At 42.1% G+C, this 19869-nt stretch overlaps 1 protein-coding gene across 1 annotated transcript in view; it reads left to right on the top strand.

The window, feature by feature from the left end:
• Positions 1–3022: 3022 nt before the first annotated feature.
• ADAMTS3 (ADAM metallopeptidase with thrombospondin type 1 motif 3) overlaps positions 3023–19869 on the top strand; it is a 231747-nt gene continuing 214900 nt past the window's right edge. The window contains exons 1-2 of the mRNA XM_008157465.3: positions 3023–3091; positions 4394–4421. Coding sequence (XP_008155687.2) covers positions 3023–3091; positions 4394–4421 — 97 coding nt within the window. The remainder of the gene's footprint in view (positions 3092–4393; positions 4422–19869) is intronic.

Consider the following 19869-nt stretch of genomic DNA (forward strand, 5'->3'; position numbering starts at 1 on the left):
ATCCAGGACCCCTCGGGATATCCCTCTCACAATCCAGGATCGCTGGCTCCTAACTGCTCACCTGACTGCCTGCCTGATTGCCCCTAACTGCCCCCCCCCCTGCCAGCCTGATCACCCTCAACTGCCCCCACTGCCAGCCTGGTCCCCCCCCACCCCGCTGGCCTTATCACCCCCAACTGCCCCCCCCCTGCCAGCCTGGTCACCCCTCACTGCCCCCCCTGCTGGCCTGGATGCCCCATGCAGCCTGCTGGTCAGCTGTTTGGTCGTCCCTCACTAATCCCCCTGCTGGCTTGGTCGCTCCACGCAGGCTGCTGTTCGGTTGTTACTGTGAAGGTGTCGTGACCAATTTGCATATTACCCTTTTATTAGTATAGATTATTATTTGTAAAACATTTAGCATTTCAGGACATACTTTGAGAAACTTTGTCTTTGGGTATATTGGGAATCCTAATTATCAATCAGAACTGAACTCATTTAGAATCCAAGAAATATAAACCTTATTATACCGTATACTCTCAAGTCAATGTCAGAATGAAGGTCATGACTCATTGGGTTATGAAATACTAGTAAATGAAGTGGATCCAGACCAGTATTTGGGAAAATAAACCAAAAAACAGGAAACGAATAGAAAATATCAGGGATGTTGCATGTATAAGTACTGAATCATAGAAGCGGTACTTGGTTACAATGGGAAAAACATTTCTTTCTGTGGTCATGGCCAAAAGTGTCTATAAAGTTTCATGAAAGTCACATTATTGTGAGAGAAGATACAGTGATAACGAATGTCTGAACTTTGTAAAATTAACACAAAAAGGACTACTGTAATACCATGGCTAAATATAGTATTTGTTATTACTTAGACTTGGAGAATTTTAGAGCTGAAACTTCTCATAAGGAGAAAACCAAAATAGAGTTTTAGTGACTTATCAAGGTCAGAGAGCTGTTAGTTGGGCCTAGAACCCACTCTAACATTCTTTTCCTTGTCAATGTAAATTGATATAATGTTTATTTATGGAGCATGAGTATTATTTATTTAATGAACAAGGAAGGGAGGCACAAAATCAGCAAATCACTCCTAGATAATAAGTCACTAATAGGTTACAAAAAATGCTGAAGGAAGAAAGTCATTTAGAGATACTTCTGTGCTGGGTCTAATTATAATTACGACTAATAACTAATTAACCTAATCCTCCCTGTTACTAGGTGGGGCCATTCAGTTATCTGGTTTCTCATTTGTACCTGTAAGTGTCCTGTATATATGATTTTGACAAGATAGCAGGTAACACATGAGTGAACACAAGATCTTGCTATTGGAAGTTAAAGATGCAATCCTTAAATAATGAATCAAAGTACAGGAAACCCTCCAAACTTACACTTTAAAGAAAACAAAACAAACAAAAAAGAAGAAGACAAGGAACTATGACTTAAGGAAGCACCCCTTAGCAAAACAAACGTTAGCTTCTACACATTTCAGGCAGGCTCCTGCAAGACTCTGCAGTTGATGTCTTAACGACTATGCTTAAATTTGTGCCCATTTACTCCTCTTTTATGATCTTTTTGGGAAGGGAGTGTTTGTTAGAAGATGGTCAGTGGAGGTTGGAGATATGTCTGGTCCTCTTCCACCCCTCTGCTCCCTGGAAAGCACCCTTGGGAGTCCACCCCAGGAAAGTGGGCCTGGGTTTGCATTGCGCAAGCTCATCTTCTGTCCCTTCAGCTCTGGATGGTGTCACCTACTCCCTGGAAGCCCCGGCCACACTGGACAGAAATCATTTGATAACTTAATCTTGGTGAGAGGAAGAGACGCTGTGGCCTGTGTACTCTAGTGATAAACAGAAGCAGCCAGTGAGTCAAGGAACAGACAGGGTATCTTTTAAACTTAATACAAACGAATAAAGCAGAAACAAGAACTTAAAGGGGGCGGGGACCACCGCCACCAAATGAGGGAGGCGACTGGTGTCGGGAGGGGCGATAACCACGTTGTGAAGACCTGGCGGATCCAGGGGTTCTCTCCGTAGAGGCTTTCCCCTGGCGGGGAGCACAGTGGAGGTTGGAGGAGGTGCATGTCCTAAAGCCCAGGACCCGTCCTTGGACCCTCCCTCCTCCTATAATTAACTCAACGCCTGTCCGCCAGTCGGGACCGCGGCTCCCCGGGGCTGCCGCCACCCCTCATCCATCTCCGGGGAAGGACACGATCCGGGGTGGTGGGTCGAGCCGGGGGCCACACGAGCCCCCGCGCGGTCGCATACACCCTGACCCAGCCTGGGGCCGGCCGCCGGCGCGGTCCTCCCCACTCTTCCGTTCTCCTGCGCCGGCTGCCTCGGGCGCGGGGGCGCGGGCTCGGGCCCCGCGTGACGTGGGCGCCGCGGCGGGAGGGGCCGCCCCGGGGGCCCCGGCCGCCTTATTAGCGCCTTGCGGGTCGCGGGCAGCGAGCAGACGACCGCTTGGCGAGCAACAGGAGCCGGCGTGCGGCCCCACTCCTCCCACCTCCTCCGCCAGCCTCCTCCTCCCTCCGGCTCCTCCCGCCCCCACCTCTGTGTGCGCGGCGGAGTCGCCCTCTCCCTGCCTCTTTCTCCCGCTCCCGCTCGCCGGTCTCTCTCTCGCTCATACTTCCCCCTGCTGTGCTCCGGGGGACCCAAGCATTCTCGGCGCTGACCGTAGGGATCCATGGTGCTAGGAAAGCCTAGAGAGAGCCGCGCGGGGCAGAGCTAGTTGGAAGCCCCCGTCCCTTCCCCCTCTCCCGGCGCAGCCCGTGCGGGCGCGCAGCACCTTCTCGCTCCTGCGCTCTGTTTGGGAGGACGGGGTGAGAAGGTGAAGTGGAAAGACTGCAGAGCAGAGGGGGCCAGTCTCAGAGCTCAGATTTCATTTTCATTGAAGCAAAGCACAGAAGATCAGGTTTTCATTTTTTTTATATTCTGCTTTTTCATCCCCCCCTTAATTTTTATTTTTTTAAAGAAACTTATTTTGGGGTGTATGCTCTGGGCATTGGCTTTGCCCAGTAGTTGAAAAGTCAACTCGACTCGTGATGGTTCTCCTGTCACTTTGGTTGATAGCAGCCGCTCTGGTACAGGTTAGGACTTCAGCTGATGGACAAGTAAGTGGAAAATAATGAAAAACTCAAACCCAACCTTTTCCCGAAAAAGTTCCTCCCCCTCTTTCCCCTCCTCTTCCCTCCTCCCCTCCCACCCTTCCCTGTTATCTCGGTGCCTCCAGGAACGGTGTTCCGAGGGCTGGGTGCAGCGCGCGGGGGCGTTCGGGGGTGGGGGGTTGAGTTGCAGGGGAGGCGAGGGCTCTCGCTCCGGGAGCCCAGGCTTGTCACACCTGGGGCTTCCCCACTTTGCGGCATTCGGAACAGTTCTTGGTTACAGACTGCAGCCAGTTCGCATCCTCGCCGGGCCGTCTGGGTCCCCCCTTTCCGGAGGGCGGCCGGGGCGCTTGAATGAAGTTCTGGACGCGGGGTCCAGGATCCCAGGGCTCTGGTTGCTGCAACCGGAGTCGGGTTCGCGGGGATTTCTCTCTTCTCACTGACTCACAGCTTTTTTTCGGGCAGACAGAAGCGGGGGTTTCAGGAAGTCCTTGGGCCGGACCGGGAGCCATCCAGCAGACACGTGTCCTGGGAGGACTGCGGCGGGGCTGGGGTTTGACAGTTGCGAAGGGGGGCTGGGACGTTTCCTGCCCTGCATTTTCCTGGGCAGAGGCTGGAGGCGCCCGCCGCTGCTCTCCCCTCCCCCTCTGCACAGCTCCTCCTCTTCAAAGCTGAGTGCAGCCCTGTTTCTTTTTGGCCCAGCCCCCACCCTTTGGAGACTCAAGGTGAAGCCCGGTGCTCTCAGAAGAGTCCTTAAGGCTCGGCGGGGCGAGCCAAGCTGTTTGTAGTAATTCACATCCTCACAGGGCTGGTGGGGGTTTGGGGGTGCAGAACACGTCTGTGAGGTTTTTTTTTTTTTTTAGCTTCTCTGGTTTGCCTGGTCTGAACATAGGGTAAAAAGTATGAAATTGCTCATTCTTGACCTCACATCTGATAAACCAGGTCCCCTTTTAGGCTTCTTTACACACGTATAATATATACACTCTCTTTTCTAATCCTGACCCAGTATCCGGAGTTTTCAGAAAAGAACATTGAGTGTCACTATTTAATTTTGCTGATTTCATAAATGTTCGGTTAAAATGAAAATGGGCAAACACGTCCCTGCCCCGAATTGTTACTGAATTGGCTCTTACTCAGGGCACAGGAACCTTCTACACACCCAGGTGCAGCCTGGAGGCACCAATCCGGGTCTCTGGCATCTCCTGATTAGCCAGCTCCTGAAAAGCATTAATGGTAGAAATAAAACGCACGAGGTGATAAGATGAAACCCAGTAACTGTTTCTTTTTCTTACTTTCCCCCCTCCTTTCCAGGCTGGTAATGAAGAAATGGTGCAAATAGGTAAGCCTTGTTCTCAGATGTCATTCTTATCTTAGTAGAAAGTAGGAAATGAAGTAAGCTAAGCAAAATATTGTTTCTGAAATTTCTCCTGTGGTTAAAAAAAAAATAATAATTTATAGTCCGGAACATTTCTGTTCTTCTCTCCCTCTTTCCGGAGGAGAATCCCACTTTCCTCAAGCTGAGTTATGGTAAAAATTCTCCTGCAGTTGGACTTTTCAAGCATTTTATTACTGTCTTTGGATAAGCCACTGGTAGGTTCTTGGAGGGTGATGTAGGGCTGGAAGGAGAGACGGAGATAAATCAAATCAAATAAACCTGTGTAGCCTTAGGAGGAGCGCAGCTGATTAGAGCAGAAGGCAAAGTGTAAGAATGCTACAAAGAAGGGAAAAATGAAGTACCAAGGATGGAAATTTTTCTCTTAAATTTTTTTCCAGCTCTGAATAAACCCTCCAGTGACTTCTCTTATTCCATATGCTTTAAAATGATTACCTACAAATGTGCAAGATACTATTAGGTCTTTTGCAAATAACATCTAAAACCTCAGTATTACCTGATGATGTGGGAATGATTCCCATTTTATGGGTGAGGAGACTGAGGCTCAGAGAGTGTGACTTGAACAGGTCACTCCAAAGTCCATGATCTTTTTGGAACTGTTTATAATAATATATTTGTTCTGAATTCAGAGACTGAAAGTCATCTGGCAAGGAGCCAGGCTCCAGTCAAAGCCTTTTTATACACATTTAACTTGGGTTACTTTAAAAGATAATTTTTCTTTTTTTGGCTGAGTACTAGTCCGTGTAAATTCTGTATTTGTCAAGTGATATTGTAAAGTCATCTTTTAGACGAAAAGTTTTATTGCTGAAAGCATAGTTACAAGTCATTGACCGTGTACTCTGTGCCGGGCAGTGTTAATTGCGTTGTGTACATTATGTCATCTAATTCTCGCAACCACACGATAAATTATGGACACCATTGTGCCTATTTTAGACTCAGAGAAAATGAAGCTTGACAGGCTACATAGTTACCTGCTGTGGTGCATAATGGAGAGCTGGAGGGATTCTACACTTGTATACTAATGGGGAGGACCCCAAGACCCAGCCCCAGAGGTAGCTGTATATCTCTATATGTAGCTGTATACCAGCCTTCCTGCTGAGTGCTTAGCATTGTTGGGACTCTTCCTCAAGTTTAACATCATAGGAAGAGCAGGACAGAAAAGAGGAGAGTGACTGAGAACTGCATTTAAAATCTGGTGTCTGTGAAGGGACATCTGTCATTTGTGGTTCAAAGCACTCAGCCATCAATCTATATCTTTTTAAAGAAGGATTTTTTAAAAAAGCAATCCTCAAACAAGGAGGGAAAAGAAAGCTCTTTTACTTTTATTACTTAGACATTTGATTACCGAAACATCCCAACTTTTTACTATGTAAATTCAAAAGCTCTTTTAAGATTACCCATTCTACCGAAGGAAAAAAGTATATGGCTTTCATTAAAATTTCAGATAGAATCAACATGCTGTCATGTAAGACACTTGGGTTAGACTTTGGGCCAGTCCTTTTGCTAATATAAATTACTTTGGTAGCCCTTGCCTGCAGGGAAGAAAGTAGTACAGGTATGCTTAATTTTGATAGGAAGGAGATGAGTATCCTGTTAAAAGAGAGGAGGGTCACTCTTAGGTTGTATTGCTGGATATTTACTTCCTTCCAAGTTCCTCAATTTTTGGGGATTTCTTTTATTATCATTTTCAAGTTCAGTGAAGATAAAAATACATTTGGACTCAGGTTTTGTGATAACGGAAGTGTAGCTATCATTTGGTTTGGGGTTATAATCAATTATGTAGCTCTTAAGAGGAATTTAAAAGGCTACACCTATATATACTCATATACATTCATACATGCATATGTGAATGTTATGCATTGTGTGTATGTGTGTAAGTGTGTTTCATGAGTCACTAACATACTTCTGTGGCATATCAGGGTGTTCTTTCATTTCTGACGCAGAAGATGGCCTTGGTAGGAGGCCTAGAGTAATTGTGGGCAGGGAGGCTGACTCTGACACATGTGGCTTAGAAAATAAATGTAGTTCTGTAGAAACTGGAGCATCTGAAAAAGAATTCTGAGTCTTTTGCTTCATAAGTGACCCTTTAAGCTTACCTGAGCATCTTTAGAGGAAAAATCATTGTGAGGCTTTGGTGTTAAGCTGTCTTCCTTCCCCCATCCCATCTCTTGCAATGGGGCATGTTCATCTTTCTGTGTCCTCTTTCCGCTTCCCAACTTCAAATTCAATTGCATGTCATTCTTACCAAAATAAAGTTGCTAATCATGTACTTTAAAATAAATTTACTGAGAATTAAATTTTAATCATTTGCAGGTACTTATTTGGTTTTCAAGGATTAGTGTGAGTCCCTTTACCTCATCCTTGGCATATAGTAAGCATTTCCTCTACTGTAGACCTCATGAGAGCAAAGACTTTGTCTCAATGACTGCTGCGTCCCCAGTAACACAGGGCTCGGTACCTTGTGGGTCCTCAAATATTTATTGTTCAATGAATGGATCTAGCAAACAGGGTATTATCACATTGGGACGTACCCATGTTCTGAAATTTCTTAAGTGTGCTTGTTCTGTGTCCCTCTTCAGGTTTAATTAGAAAATGAGGATGGTGACCATGGTTATACAACTCAGTGTTGTCAAGGTTTCTTGTGACCTCTCTTTATACCCCACAAAGTTCAGGGACCGAGGCTTACTGGTTTTTAGGCACTTTTTGTGCCTCATAAGTGTTTGGCAAATTGAATTGAATTTGAATGCAGGTTTTGAATGCCCACTAATTTTGCACTAAAGTCTACCTGGGATCATTCGCCCTGTTGCTGGCATTAGGGAAAATAAAATAAACTAAGATTAAAATCTTATCGATCCAGTTTTCAAGCAGCAGTACTAAAAGGTATGGTTTAAAGAAGGGTTACATTTATCCCTTGTAAAATTTAGACTTTTAGCTACCCAAGCCATTATTCTTCCTTGTAGCTACAGATCATGTACTTCACTTGACTAATTTAGCTTCCACCCCTCCAGTGAGCATCATAATGGTTAATGTTACTACTTTAAGCTTCTTAGATGAAGATATTAATAAATGCAGCATGTTATCTGTCACCAGTAACCTATTATTGCTGTTTATCTGAAGTATTTCTTCCACATATTTTCACTTTTTGCCCTAGTTATTTTACCAAATAATCAGGATATTACTCAGAAATGTTAAGAAATCCCCAAGGTCACCTCTGCTTCCAAAATGATTATCTGTAAAAAGTCTTTACTTGTGGGTAGCCAACCCAAATTACCTTGGAAATCAATTAGGGACCATCCCAAATTGTCTGGTAAAATCATGAATGATTTGAATATGAGGAGTTTGGTTATCCCACTGGTTCTGCCATATTGACAGTGATAACGGAGATGGAAATCTAATGCTGCCTCAAAGAGGATTGCCATTATCAGAATTTTAGGAACCCTCTCTCCAGTGTTCCTCTAATAGAGATCAGCTTTTACTCCTAAGCTGTGCTACTTCTATTTTTATAAAATGCGGGCAATTATCCTTTTAATTCATCAGTTTTTGCTCTGATTATAGAAGTTTTGCATGTGCCCATTATAATCATCTTCTTTAATTTTTCTGTATTTTCCAGATTTTTGACAGTCATCCCAAATAAACTATTGTTACAACTTAGCATATTGTTATTCAGTCTTCCTTTAATACACAGATTGTGTGTTTGTATGCCTGTTTTTGTTTTGTTTAATATGTTAGTATAATTTTCCCTATCATTAAAAACTCCTTGTAAACATCATTTTGGTCCCCTCATACTAAAAAACCTGAATTTATGTATTGTTTTCTTAATTTATTCATTTTTCTCATGATAATGAATGTTGTCCCACTGTATTGTTCATAGATAATTTCCTGCTTCTCAAATGACTACTTTAGGAGAGAGTCTTAGAAGTTGATGACCAAGTAAAGCCAAGTTAACATGATACATTTTAACAAATTGCTGTAGAAAAAGTTTGTGTGACCTGAACTCCCACCAGCAATATACTAGGAAAGTGTTGATTTAAAAAAAATATTAATTCTAAATTTGTTTTGTCTCCATTCTTCTTGACATTTGAGTATGATTTTTAAATATTTGGTTATATGATCTCTGAAAGATGGAATGAATTAATCATTTTTTCTAGTTATCAAGTAATCAAAATATGGACAATTATATTATAAAAAAGTTTTGTTATTTTATTTGTACTATGACAAGATTCATCCACATCATGGGATAGAATTTGAGAGCTGTATACTCTTTAGAATAGATAGGAAAGCGTGGGAAGATATTCTAGCTTTGGAATCTCTGTTCCCACATGTAATTGATCCATCCTAATTTTCCAAATACGTTTACATGACTTTGCTGACTAACTGTAAATCCCTAGGAGAGATTTTGTGGTAAAATGTCAGTCTCCTGTTTATAAAAATGATTGCCACAAATTCAGCATGATGAATCTTTTTGGAATTTGGAACAAATTGTGAGCAGCATGAAATAGTCTATCTTATTCTTGAAGTGACTGATAAAAAAAATATTTAGGAAACCTTATAGAAAGTAAATAGGATTAAATCTACGAATCTTCAAATATTGTGGTCTTAGATATTAAATTACATTTCCTGCAATTTTCATATATAGTATGCATCTTTTCATATGCACACAAAAATAAAAAGAATGATTGAAATTATTATTCATGTGATTTGAATTCTGTGTCTTTTATATGTAAAAAATTCTCTCATTTACATGTCGAGTTCATATCTCAATCTTAAATCTAACCAGTATATCCAGTAGAGTACCTATTAACATTCATCTCCTTTCCTCCATCAGATGGTCAGGGCACAGACTACTCACAATGTGGTTTAAAACCCTGACTCTGCCACTTTCCTGCTGATGACTTTAACCTCTCAAAGCATCACTTTTTTGTGTGTAACATACACATACTACTGCTGCTTAGTTCATACAGTTGTAAAGGACTCATACAATTCTGATACATGGAAAGCAAACTATAATAATAGTTATTATTAGTAGTATGTCAGTCTTTTTTTTTTTTTTTTAAACTTTTAGTCAAGGAGAGCCACATCATTCTAACCCCTACATTTTTGACAGGTCTACCTGGCACCATGAGTTTCCAGAAACTACTTTTCTGTGCCATGGACTTATAAACTATCCATCCACTCAGCTCACCATATGGCAGCTGTTTGAGAGTTCTATTTCCATGTATTATCTTTAAGCTGATAATGAGGCAATGCTTCATTCATAGGGATCTAGCAGGAGAGGGAGAGAGTTGAGTAAGGAGTGGTACAAAAACAGCTATTTCAAACTGGAGGCCCGGTGCATGAAACTTGTGCACCGGGGGTGGGGGGGGGGGTTGGGGGCAGATGTCCCTCAGCCTGGTCTGCACCCTCTCGCAGTCTGGGACCCCTCTGGGGATGTCCAACTGCCGGTAGGCGGACATCCCTCTCACAGTCCGGGACCCTTCACTCCTTACCGCCCTCCTGCTCGCTGCTCCTTACTGCTCAGCTTGCTGCTCCTTAGCGCTGCTGTGGAGGCGGGAGAGGCTTCCGCCACTGACACTGTGCTCGCCAGCTGTGAGCCTGGCTTCTGACTGAGCAGTGCTCTCCCTATGGGAGCACACTGACCAAAGCTTCTGCATTGAGTGCCTGCCCCCTGGTGGTCAGTGCGCATCATAGCGACCGGTTGTTCTGGTCGTTCTGTTATAACGGTTGCTTAGGCTTTTTTTTATATAGATTAGAGGCCTGGTGCATGAAATTCGTGCATGGGGGGAGTTGTCCCTCAGCCCAGCCTGCACCCTCTCCAATCTGGGACCCCTTGAGGGATGTCCGACTGCCCGTTTAGGCCCGACCGGGCCTAAATGGGCAATCGGATATCCCTCTCACAATCCAGGACTGCTGGCTCCCAACTACTCGCCTGCCTGCCTTCCTGATTATCCCTAACTGCTTCTGCCTGCCAGCCTGATCACCCCATAACCACTCCCCTGCCAACCTGATTGATGGCTAACTGCTCCCCTGCCAGCCTGTTTGCCCCTAACTGCCCTCCCCTGCAGGCCTGGTCACCCCTAACTGCCCTCCCCTGCAGGCCTGGGTCCCTCCCAACTGCCTTTCCCTGTAGGCCTGGTCGCCCCCAACTTCCCTCTGCCGGCCTGGTCACCCCTAACTTCCCTCCCCTGCAGGCTTGATCGCCCACAACTGCCATCCCTTGCAGGCCTGGTCCCTCCTAACTGCCCTCCCGTGGTGGCCATCTTGTGTCCACATGGGGGCAGGATCTTTGACCACCTGGGGGCAGCCATCTTGTGTGTTGGAGTGATGGTCAATCTGCATATTACTCTTTTATTAGATAGGATAGAGGCCTGGTGCATGGGTGGGGGCTGGCTAGTTGCCCTGAAGGGTGTCCCAGATCAGGGTGGGGGTTCCCTTGGTGCATGGGGCAGCCTGGGTGAAGGGCCTGTGGTGGTTTGCAGGCCGGCCACGCCCCCTCGTGACTCAAGCAGAGGCCCTGGTATCTGGAATTTTATTTATCTTCTACAATTGAAACTTTGTAGCCTGGAGCGAAGTCAAGCCTCCTGCTTGCTCTGTGAAGGCAGCCATTTCTGTTGGAATTTATTGATCTTCTATAATTGAAACTTTGTAGCCTTAAGCGGAGGCCTGGGCCAGCCAGGGTATGTGGAAAGCTTGGCTTCCTCCATCGCCGGGGGCAACCCTAGTCTCCTGCTCTCTCCAGCTCCATGGCTGCCGCCATTTCTGTTGAGATTTATCTTCTATAATTGAAACTTTGTAGCCTGGAGTGGAGGCCTGGGCCGGCCAGGGTGTGCGGAAAGCTTGGCTTCCTCCATCGCCGGGGAAACCCAAGCCTCCCTCCTACTCTCCGTGGCCACAGCCATCTTGGTTGGGGTTAATTTGCATACTGGCTCCTGATTGACTGGTGGGCGTGGCTGGTGGACATGGCTTGTGGGTGTAGCGGAGTGATGGTTAATTTGCATATTACTCTTTCATTAGATAGGACAATTCCACCCCACCTAAATTGTGTATACCAGACACAATTCTTTCTCTTTTTCTCACCATATTTATTGAAACTTCTTTCCATTTCATCGAGAGAAAATTCTTATATTAATTATGACTCCTTTGAATGCAAGTAACAGGAACTGAGTTGACACTGGTTAAGGAAAAAAAATTGATCAGGTAATCAAAATCAGGTATAGCTGGATCTGAGAGCTCAGAATGATCTCTGGAATCTCTGTCTTAATCTTTCAATCTCTCTCTCCCCCTCCTTTACTCCATCCCTCCCTCCTTTCTCATTTTTCCTATGTGTTTGCTTTATCTCTCTAAGATTTCAGTGTCTGCACCCTCCTCCCCTCAACCTTACCTCCCAAATAGTGCCAAATACTGTCATCAGCATCTCTAGGCTATCATTCTACCTTTCACCCCACTAGACAGAACACTGCTTTTTTGACAGCTCCAGGAAAATTCCTCATAGGGCTTTTATTGGCTATCTAGCTTGAGTCATAAGCTTATCCTTAAACTTTTCACTGAGGTCAGGAATGCAATGTTCTGATTGGCCTCAGTTGAGATATTTCGCCCTTGACTTACAGGGACTAAGTGTGGAGTGTGGGATGGTTCACCTGAGGGAAAATTGGCACCGAGTGTGGGACAGATGCTAGGGTGGCACACATGTACAGTAGTGCCACAGATGTGAGGCCTTCCCAGCACATTGCAAGGGAACTGGTGGCTGCAGTAGGCAGAATAATGGCTCTAACGATGTCCACTTCTGAATCCTTGGAACCTGTGAATATTTTGTGTTACATGGCAAAGAGGAATTAAGTTTTCAATGGAATTAAGGTTGCTAATCAATTGATTTTAAAATAGAAAGATTATCCTGGATTATCCAGAGGGGCAGCACTTATAAATGGAAGAGATAGGTGAAAGAGAGATGATAGCATAAGAAAGATGGGTGGATGTTGCTGGTTTTTGAAGATGGAGGAAAGGGTCCATGAGCCAGGAAAATGCAAGGCAGCCTCTGGGAGTTGAAAAAGTCAAGAAAACGGATCACTCCTCGAGCTTCTGGAAGAAATACAGCCCCACTGACACCTTGATTTTAGCCCTGTGTGACTAATTTCAGACTTGGTATCTCCTAGAACTATAGCATAACAAATTCATGTTGTTTTAAGCCACCAAGTTTGTGGCAATATGTTATAGCAGCGACAGGACACTAATCCAGTGGCCTTGTGGACTATCCCAGTTTCTCATACTTTTGTTAAACCATGAGCTGGTGTGTCTTAGATTTGGAAAATATAATTACCACAAGTAATGTTTCAGTGAAAGTCTTTAAAAATGCTATCCACATTTCTTATCTGTCATATTTTCCCCAGCCTTTGGCCCTGGAGATGGATGCTGATTTTCCTGGCTTTAAATTCTAGACTCAAATTAAATTAGCCTTTAAAAGTATTATCTATCAACAAATTGTAAGATGTGTGAGAAATACTAATTTTTAGAATGCTCAATATAGCTCTCGAGTCTGCAAAAACTTGCAATGATGATAAGTACAGCCAGTAGAAGTGCTTTTAAAACTAAAATTGGAATGTTAAAATTTTGGCATTTGGGCCTCAAACAAAAATAATTCTCCTCTACTTATTATTCTGTTATTGATTATTTGATTATATTAAGATGTAGCAAAAAAGGAAAACTGAGATGTGTTTTTGTTTAAATAACATTTTTCTTCAGGCTTTTTTTTTTTTTTTAAATTTTCCTAAAAGATCTCTTACCTGATTTCATGTTCTAAGGAATGGTAAAGAATGTGCTGTTCTTTCCTAAATGACTTGAACATAAACATTGTGCAATTGCAACAAATATTTATGAAAAAGCCAGTTTAAAAAAAATGAGAAGAATTTTTAAGTGTACAACTACTTGTTCTTTCTTAATAAGTAAGAAGAATCCCTCCCCCCGCTAACATCTTTTCATTTTTTTCCTCAAATAGCTTGATAAAAACTCTTGGACTATGAAAATGGGTTTGCAATTAAAATAAAAGACATCAAAGTTTCTCTGCCCAGAGGAGATAAAGTGGGGACAGAGAATTTGGCCCTGTTCATAAGTTCAGCATGCATGTGTCACAATTAATTTTTAATTGCCTTTGAAAGAAGATGTGTCTCCTTCTCCGATGGTGTTTATAGCCTTAGTAAACCCTTTGGCGGGTGGTGTACTTTTTAAGGTCCACTTTTCACCGGATTCGCATCTTTCCTGGAGCAGCTGGCTCCTGTCATTTCTGATGAAAGTCATTCTCTTTCCTTTGGCTCGGGATTTGGAAATGTTGTTGTTGGAGCTACTTTTTTAGCAGATCTTGAAAATACTTACTTGATTTCATTCTTGTGGCCAGATTGTTGCATGCTGACAATTTATACCTGATAAAGGAAATTGCCTGTGTGAACTGCCTTTTTATAATAGAGCAATCAGCCGATTCTTGGGAGAGAATCCCAGTCTCTGGGTTGGGTAATGGAGCCTGGGTTGTGACATCATCCTAGACGTCAGGCCCTGGACGTGGAGCTTAAGGTCTCCTCTAACCGCATCAGAAACACAAGCTGGGGTGGGGTTTAGTGGGGAGAGAGGCCCCCTAGGGGTGCTGGGTCATGGAAGGAATCTGAAACTGACTTCCTTCTTCTGTAGCTCGAGCTAGAGGATGATGGTGATGGTGATATAACATCAGCTAATTTTTCATTTATTGAAATGTTCTTAGATAGGGCAAGCCTTACCTCACTGAATTCCCATTATTATCCCCAATTTACAGATAACCTCTCTGAGCCTTGATTTCATAATTTGCTTGCAGGATGCCAAAGAGTTTATCAGCTTAAAACCAACCAGAATGCAACACGATGCTTTCTGACTCCAGACCTGTAGTGTTCAACCATCTTACCATCCCTCCTTCCTTGCCTTGGGTTAAAGCCACATTACCTCAGTCACATTATTCCAATAATCTGTGTGTCTGGGGTGCTTTGGTCTTAATTAGACCAGCTAAAACTTGCTGTGATATATGGGAGCTTTGTACTGCAATCACTCCAGGTCCTAGCAGTGTAGATTAGACTGCTGAGCACTTTTGATCTCTTACTGTTCCACAGTGAGGTCTTGGGAATGCCCTGGGGACATCTAGTCTCCCTAGGAGATATCTGTGTATCATTCTACAGCAGACTTAGAAAGATACCAAACAGCATGTCCTCAGTTTTGAGCATAGGTGACTGAATGTGTGAAGGAGTTAAGAGGATCCCAAAGCATGGACCACAGTGTCAGACTGTGAGAGCACTCCCTTCCAAGAATTCCCACTTCCAAAAATAATCATTGATTTTTTTTTTTCTTCCTCCCAAAGACTCATGTACACTGGGAACACTACAGTTAAGATGCCACATGTCTGCCCCAAAGAGCTTAAAATCTCTCTAAGGACAAGACATAAGCGTGTAACTTTTCTTCTGTAGAGATTTTTATAACTTTTATGCAAACAGTGCATGACAGGGAGAACTAGGGAGCTCAGACCAGGAGGGCTGTATTTTGGACAAGCCAGCTGGGAAGATTTTTTAGAAAAGATGGGGCTTGAAATAGGCCATGGGGGCTGGGTTGAATTTGCATAGATCAGTGGTCGGCAAACTGCAGCTCGCGAGCCACATGAGGCTCTTTGGCCCCTTGAGTTTTTAGCAAAGGCCAGCTTAGGAGTACCCTAATTAAGTTAATAACAATGTACTTACCTATATAGTTTAAGTTTAAAAAATTTGGCTCTCAAAAGAAATTTCAATCGTTGTACTGTTGATATTTGGCTGTGTTGACTAATGAGTTTGCCGACCACTGGCATAGATAAAGAGAAAGCAGCAGTTCTTCTCCCCTGGGTGGTACAGTAGAGCAGAGCTGTGAAGGCAGGCATGATTTAGCCGGGTCTGGTGAGAGCATTAGAATGTTTTGATAGGCTAATATGAGAGATGTGCTGAAAAGAACTTAGGGACAGTGCAGAGATCCTTAAATATGAAAGTTTTTTGATTTGCTTAAGTTACCTATTTTTTGAGTTTCACTTTCTTACTTGTAAAGTCAGAGGATTTGATTAATGGCCTTTCGAGCAGTGTTTAGATCTAACATGAAAAATATACAGTATATCAATTTTCTGAATCTATTTTATCCTGAAGTAATGATGAACCAGGGAAACTATTCAGAGAAATAACATAGTAACATTAACACTTAACATTTATTGAACACTTACTATGTGCCAAACAGTATTCTAAGCATTTTGGATTAGGCCATTTAATTTTTACAACAGTCCTATGAATTACATACTTTTACTCTCATTTTTACAGATGAGTACTGACATAAAAGTCTTGTGGCCAAAATCAGAAAGGTAATAAGTGGTAGAACATAGACATTTTATTGTTTATTTATTTTTTAAAATATATTTTTTTATTTTTTGCCCTGGCTAATGTTGGTCGGGCATCATCCTGTGCACCAAAAGGTTGTTGGTTCAATTCCAGGGCACATGCCTGGGTTGCAGGCTCTATCTATGGTGGAGGGCATGCAAGAGTCAGCCTACCAATGTTTCTCACATTGATGTTTCTCTTTCTCCTTCTCCCTTTCTCTCTAAAAAAAAAAAAATCAATAAAACTCTTTAAAATGTATTTTTTAAATTACAGTTGACATACAATATTCTATTAGTGTCAGTGGTACCACATAGTGCTCAGACATTTATATAACTTATGAAGTTTGCACCTTGATAAATCTAGTACCATCTGACACCATACACAGTTAATACAGTATTATTGGCTATATTACCTATGCCATACTTTACATCCCCGTGACTGTTTTGTAACTACCAATTTGTACTTCTTAATTCCTTTCCCTTTTTCACCCATTTCCCAACATCCCTCCAATCTGCAAACCATCAGAATTTCTCTATAACTATGAGTTTGTTTTTATTTGTTTTTTCATTTGGTTTTTAGACTCCACATATAAGTAAAATTATAGATATTTCTCTTTCTCTTTCTGACTTATTTCACTTAGTACAATACCCTTTAGGTCCATCCATGTTACAGAGGGAAAGATTTCATTCTTTTGTACGGCTGAGTCATACTTCATTGTATATATGCACTATTTCTTCTTTATCCATTCTTCCATGGATGGATAAATAGGATGCTTCCATATCTTGGCTATTATAATTAGTGCTGCAAGGAACATATGAATGCATATCTTTTTGAATTTGTATTTTGGCTTTTTTTTTTTTTTAAATAACCAGAAGCAGAATTGCTGAGTCCTTTTTATGTCTTTTATAGCCTTTGATTATTTAGAGTCTATTTCTTCTGATATAGATATTAATATCCTAGATTTTTTTTTGCTGTTGTTTCCATTTTCATGAAATATCTTTTTCCATCCCTTTACTTTCAGTATGTGTTGTCTTTTGATCTGAAGTGAGTCTCGTGTAGACAACATATGTAATGGTCTTATTTTCTTATTCATTCAGCCATCCTGTGTATTTTGTTTGGAGCATTTACTTACATTTAAAATAATTACTGCTAGGTATGTAGTTATTGTCATTTTATTCATATTTATATTTTAAGTTTTTTCTTCTTCTTAAAGAAGTCCCTTTAACATTTCTTATGATACTGGTCTGGTGGTGATGAAGTCCTTTATCTTTTTCTTGTCTGGGAAGCTCTTTCTTCCTCAATTCTAAATGATAGCCTTGTTGGATAGAGTAATCTTGATTATAGGTCCTTGCTTTTCATCACTTTGAATATTTAGTGTCTTATGGGAACTCCCTTGTAGGTAATTGCTTTTCTCTTTCTGCTTTTAACACATTGTGGGCGGATCACAAGCATTCTCGTGTTTTCATATTACACAGTGTTTTACATAAATGTTAAAGGCATGCCTTAAAATTAAATACCCATTGCATTTTGAAGTTATTTATTACATGTTCTTACAAGCTAATGTATTTTTAAAGTATGATACTTTGTAAAACATTTTTTGTACTCGTTCAATAGAAACTTATCTGGCCACTGGGTAAAGCTAGCAGTAAAACTACTGGTGCGCAATGTGTTAAGATTCTCTTTTTGTCTTTAACCTTTGGCATTTTAATTATGATGTGTCTTGGTGTGGGCTTCTTTGGGTTCATCTTGTTTGGGACTCTCTGTGCTTCCTGGATTTGTATGTCTATTTCATTCAACAGATTAGGGAAGTTTTCAGTCATTATTTCTTTAAATAGGTTTTCAATTTCTTGCTGTCTCTCTTCTTCTTTTGGTACCCCTATGATACAAATGTTGGTATACCTGATGTTGTCCAGAGGCCCCTTAATCCTCATTTTTTTTCTTATTGCTGTTCGGATTGTGTTTTCTGTTACCTTATCTTCCAAATTGCCGACTTAGTCCTCTACTTCATCTAGTCTACTGTTGATTCCCTAATGTATGCTTCATTTTAGTTATTGTATTCTTCATTTCTGACTGGTTCATTTTTATGTTCTCTATCTCTTTTTTTTATGCTTTCTATCTATTTGATGAAGTTATCATTGATATGAGTGTTTTGAATTCTGTATATGGTAGATTGCTTATTTTCATTTTGTTTAGTTCTTTTTCTGGTGTTTTTCCCTGTTCTTTCATTTGGGACATGTTTCTTTGTGTCCTCATTTTGGCTGCCTCCCTGTGTTTGTTTCTATGTATTAGTAGAGTTGTTATATCTCCCAATTTTGAAAGGTTGGCCTTATATAGAAGGTGTTCTGTGGGGCCTCGTGGCACAGTCTCCCTGATCACCTGAGTCAGGTGCTTTAGGTGTGTCCTTTGTTGTAGTTGAACCTTGATTGCTATTGGCACATCAGGGGGAGGAATTGACCCTCAGGCTGATTGGTTGTCAGGACTGGCCCTGACTACAGTGGAGGAGCTGTTGTGTAGGGCTGACTTTATGGAGCAGGATTCACTTTAGCAGGGCTATGGTGCTTGCTGAATCTGCTCTTTGAGTGTGTCATTGTAGAGTTGATTAGGTGGTGCTCTGGTGTGGTCTGAAGCTGGTCACCTGGTGCGTTGGTTCTGGGGGCTCTTCGGAGGTTTAGGCAAAGGTCATCTGCTGCCTGTGCCTTTCCCTGGGTCACTTGGTGTGAGTTACAAAGCGATCTGCAGATGGTTGCCACTTGTGATGGGCTTGGAGCTGCCTGAGAGAGGCTAAGCTGCAATCTGGTGTTGGATGCTGGAACCTAGGCATTTTAAATGTGGGGCTTTGAAACAATTTTCTTGGCAATAATTTAGATAATACTTTGGTACAATTTATACAATAGTTGGTAGTGAGAAAAAAATTGTATGTGGGAATTAAGACTTGGCACTTGCAGCTTTTTGGTGTGAGGTGTTGAGGACTTGAAGGTGATTGGAAGAAAGGGGAGAAACTTCTAAGGAGAAATTAGCGGGACTTAAATGATGTTAATTGGGGGGAAAGTTAAAAATGAAGTCAGTTTTCTCAGCCTGGGAGATTCAGCATCTCATGAACAAAGAATGAAGTCAGGAAGGCAAACTAAATATTCAAGTAAAATTAGACATTTGCTTTAGACATTTTAAGGGGGAAGAGTGTGTAAGACATTATTCTCAGCAGAGAGCTGTCCTATTCAGGTTTCAGTTTGAGGGAACTTATTTTTCTCTTTTAACCTATATTTACTGAGGTCTATTATGTGTGGGGTATCATGCTTCAACACAAACATGCGAGAATGGGCCAGAAGTCTCAGAAATGATTCGAGTTTGGAAATTAATTGGGAAAGTCAAACACGGTAGATATTAAAACAGAAAGTCTGATAGCTCCAAGGTCTTTTATATGGACACAGAACATTGACTCCTCAAATCCTTTGACGTACATTGTGTAATATTTGTGTATGTGTGTACAGATGTACACATATGTCACATACATACATATGCATTTATACAAGAATGTGTGTGTTGTTTTTTTTTTTTCATGCAGCACAAAGGAGAAGAAGGCATTAAGTTAAACTCTAGAATGAGGAATTAGATGCGAGAGCATTCCCTGACAAGGAGAATTGTTAGTGTTATAATTAGACTGCCAGTGGAGATGTGACAATACTTTTTCTTAAAGGTAGTTTAAGTTTTTGAGATGATCTGAAATAAAAACATCCCTCCTTCAGACCTGGGTTCTGAACAAGTTGAAATATAGCACATCTAAAGACATAGTGAAAATCTCTTTTACAAAGAGGCTGGGATGAAGCATGGGGCTCTCACTTGCTCGGGCCATGTTCTGGCTGAGGGTGCATATCTCTGGCTGGGACAGGGCCTGCCCCTGGGGACATGGAAGAGAACATGTGCTCCTTATCATGATCCTTCCCAGGGAGAAGAATGATGAGGGAGGTGCTGAGCTCTGCAATCTCTTCTTTTTCCCAGACTTACCA

This window comes from Eptesicus fuscus, chromosome 2 (assembly GCF_027574615.1).
Source record: "Eptesicus fuscus isolate TK198812 chromosome 2, DD_ASM_mEF_20220401, whole genome shotgun sequence".
In the NCBI taxonomy this organism is placed as follows: domain Eukaryota; kingdom Metazoa; phylum Chordata; class Mammalia; order Chiroptera; family Vespertilionidae; genus Eptesicus; species Eptesicus fuscus.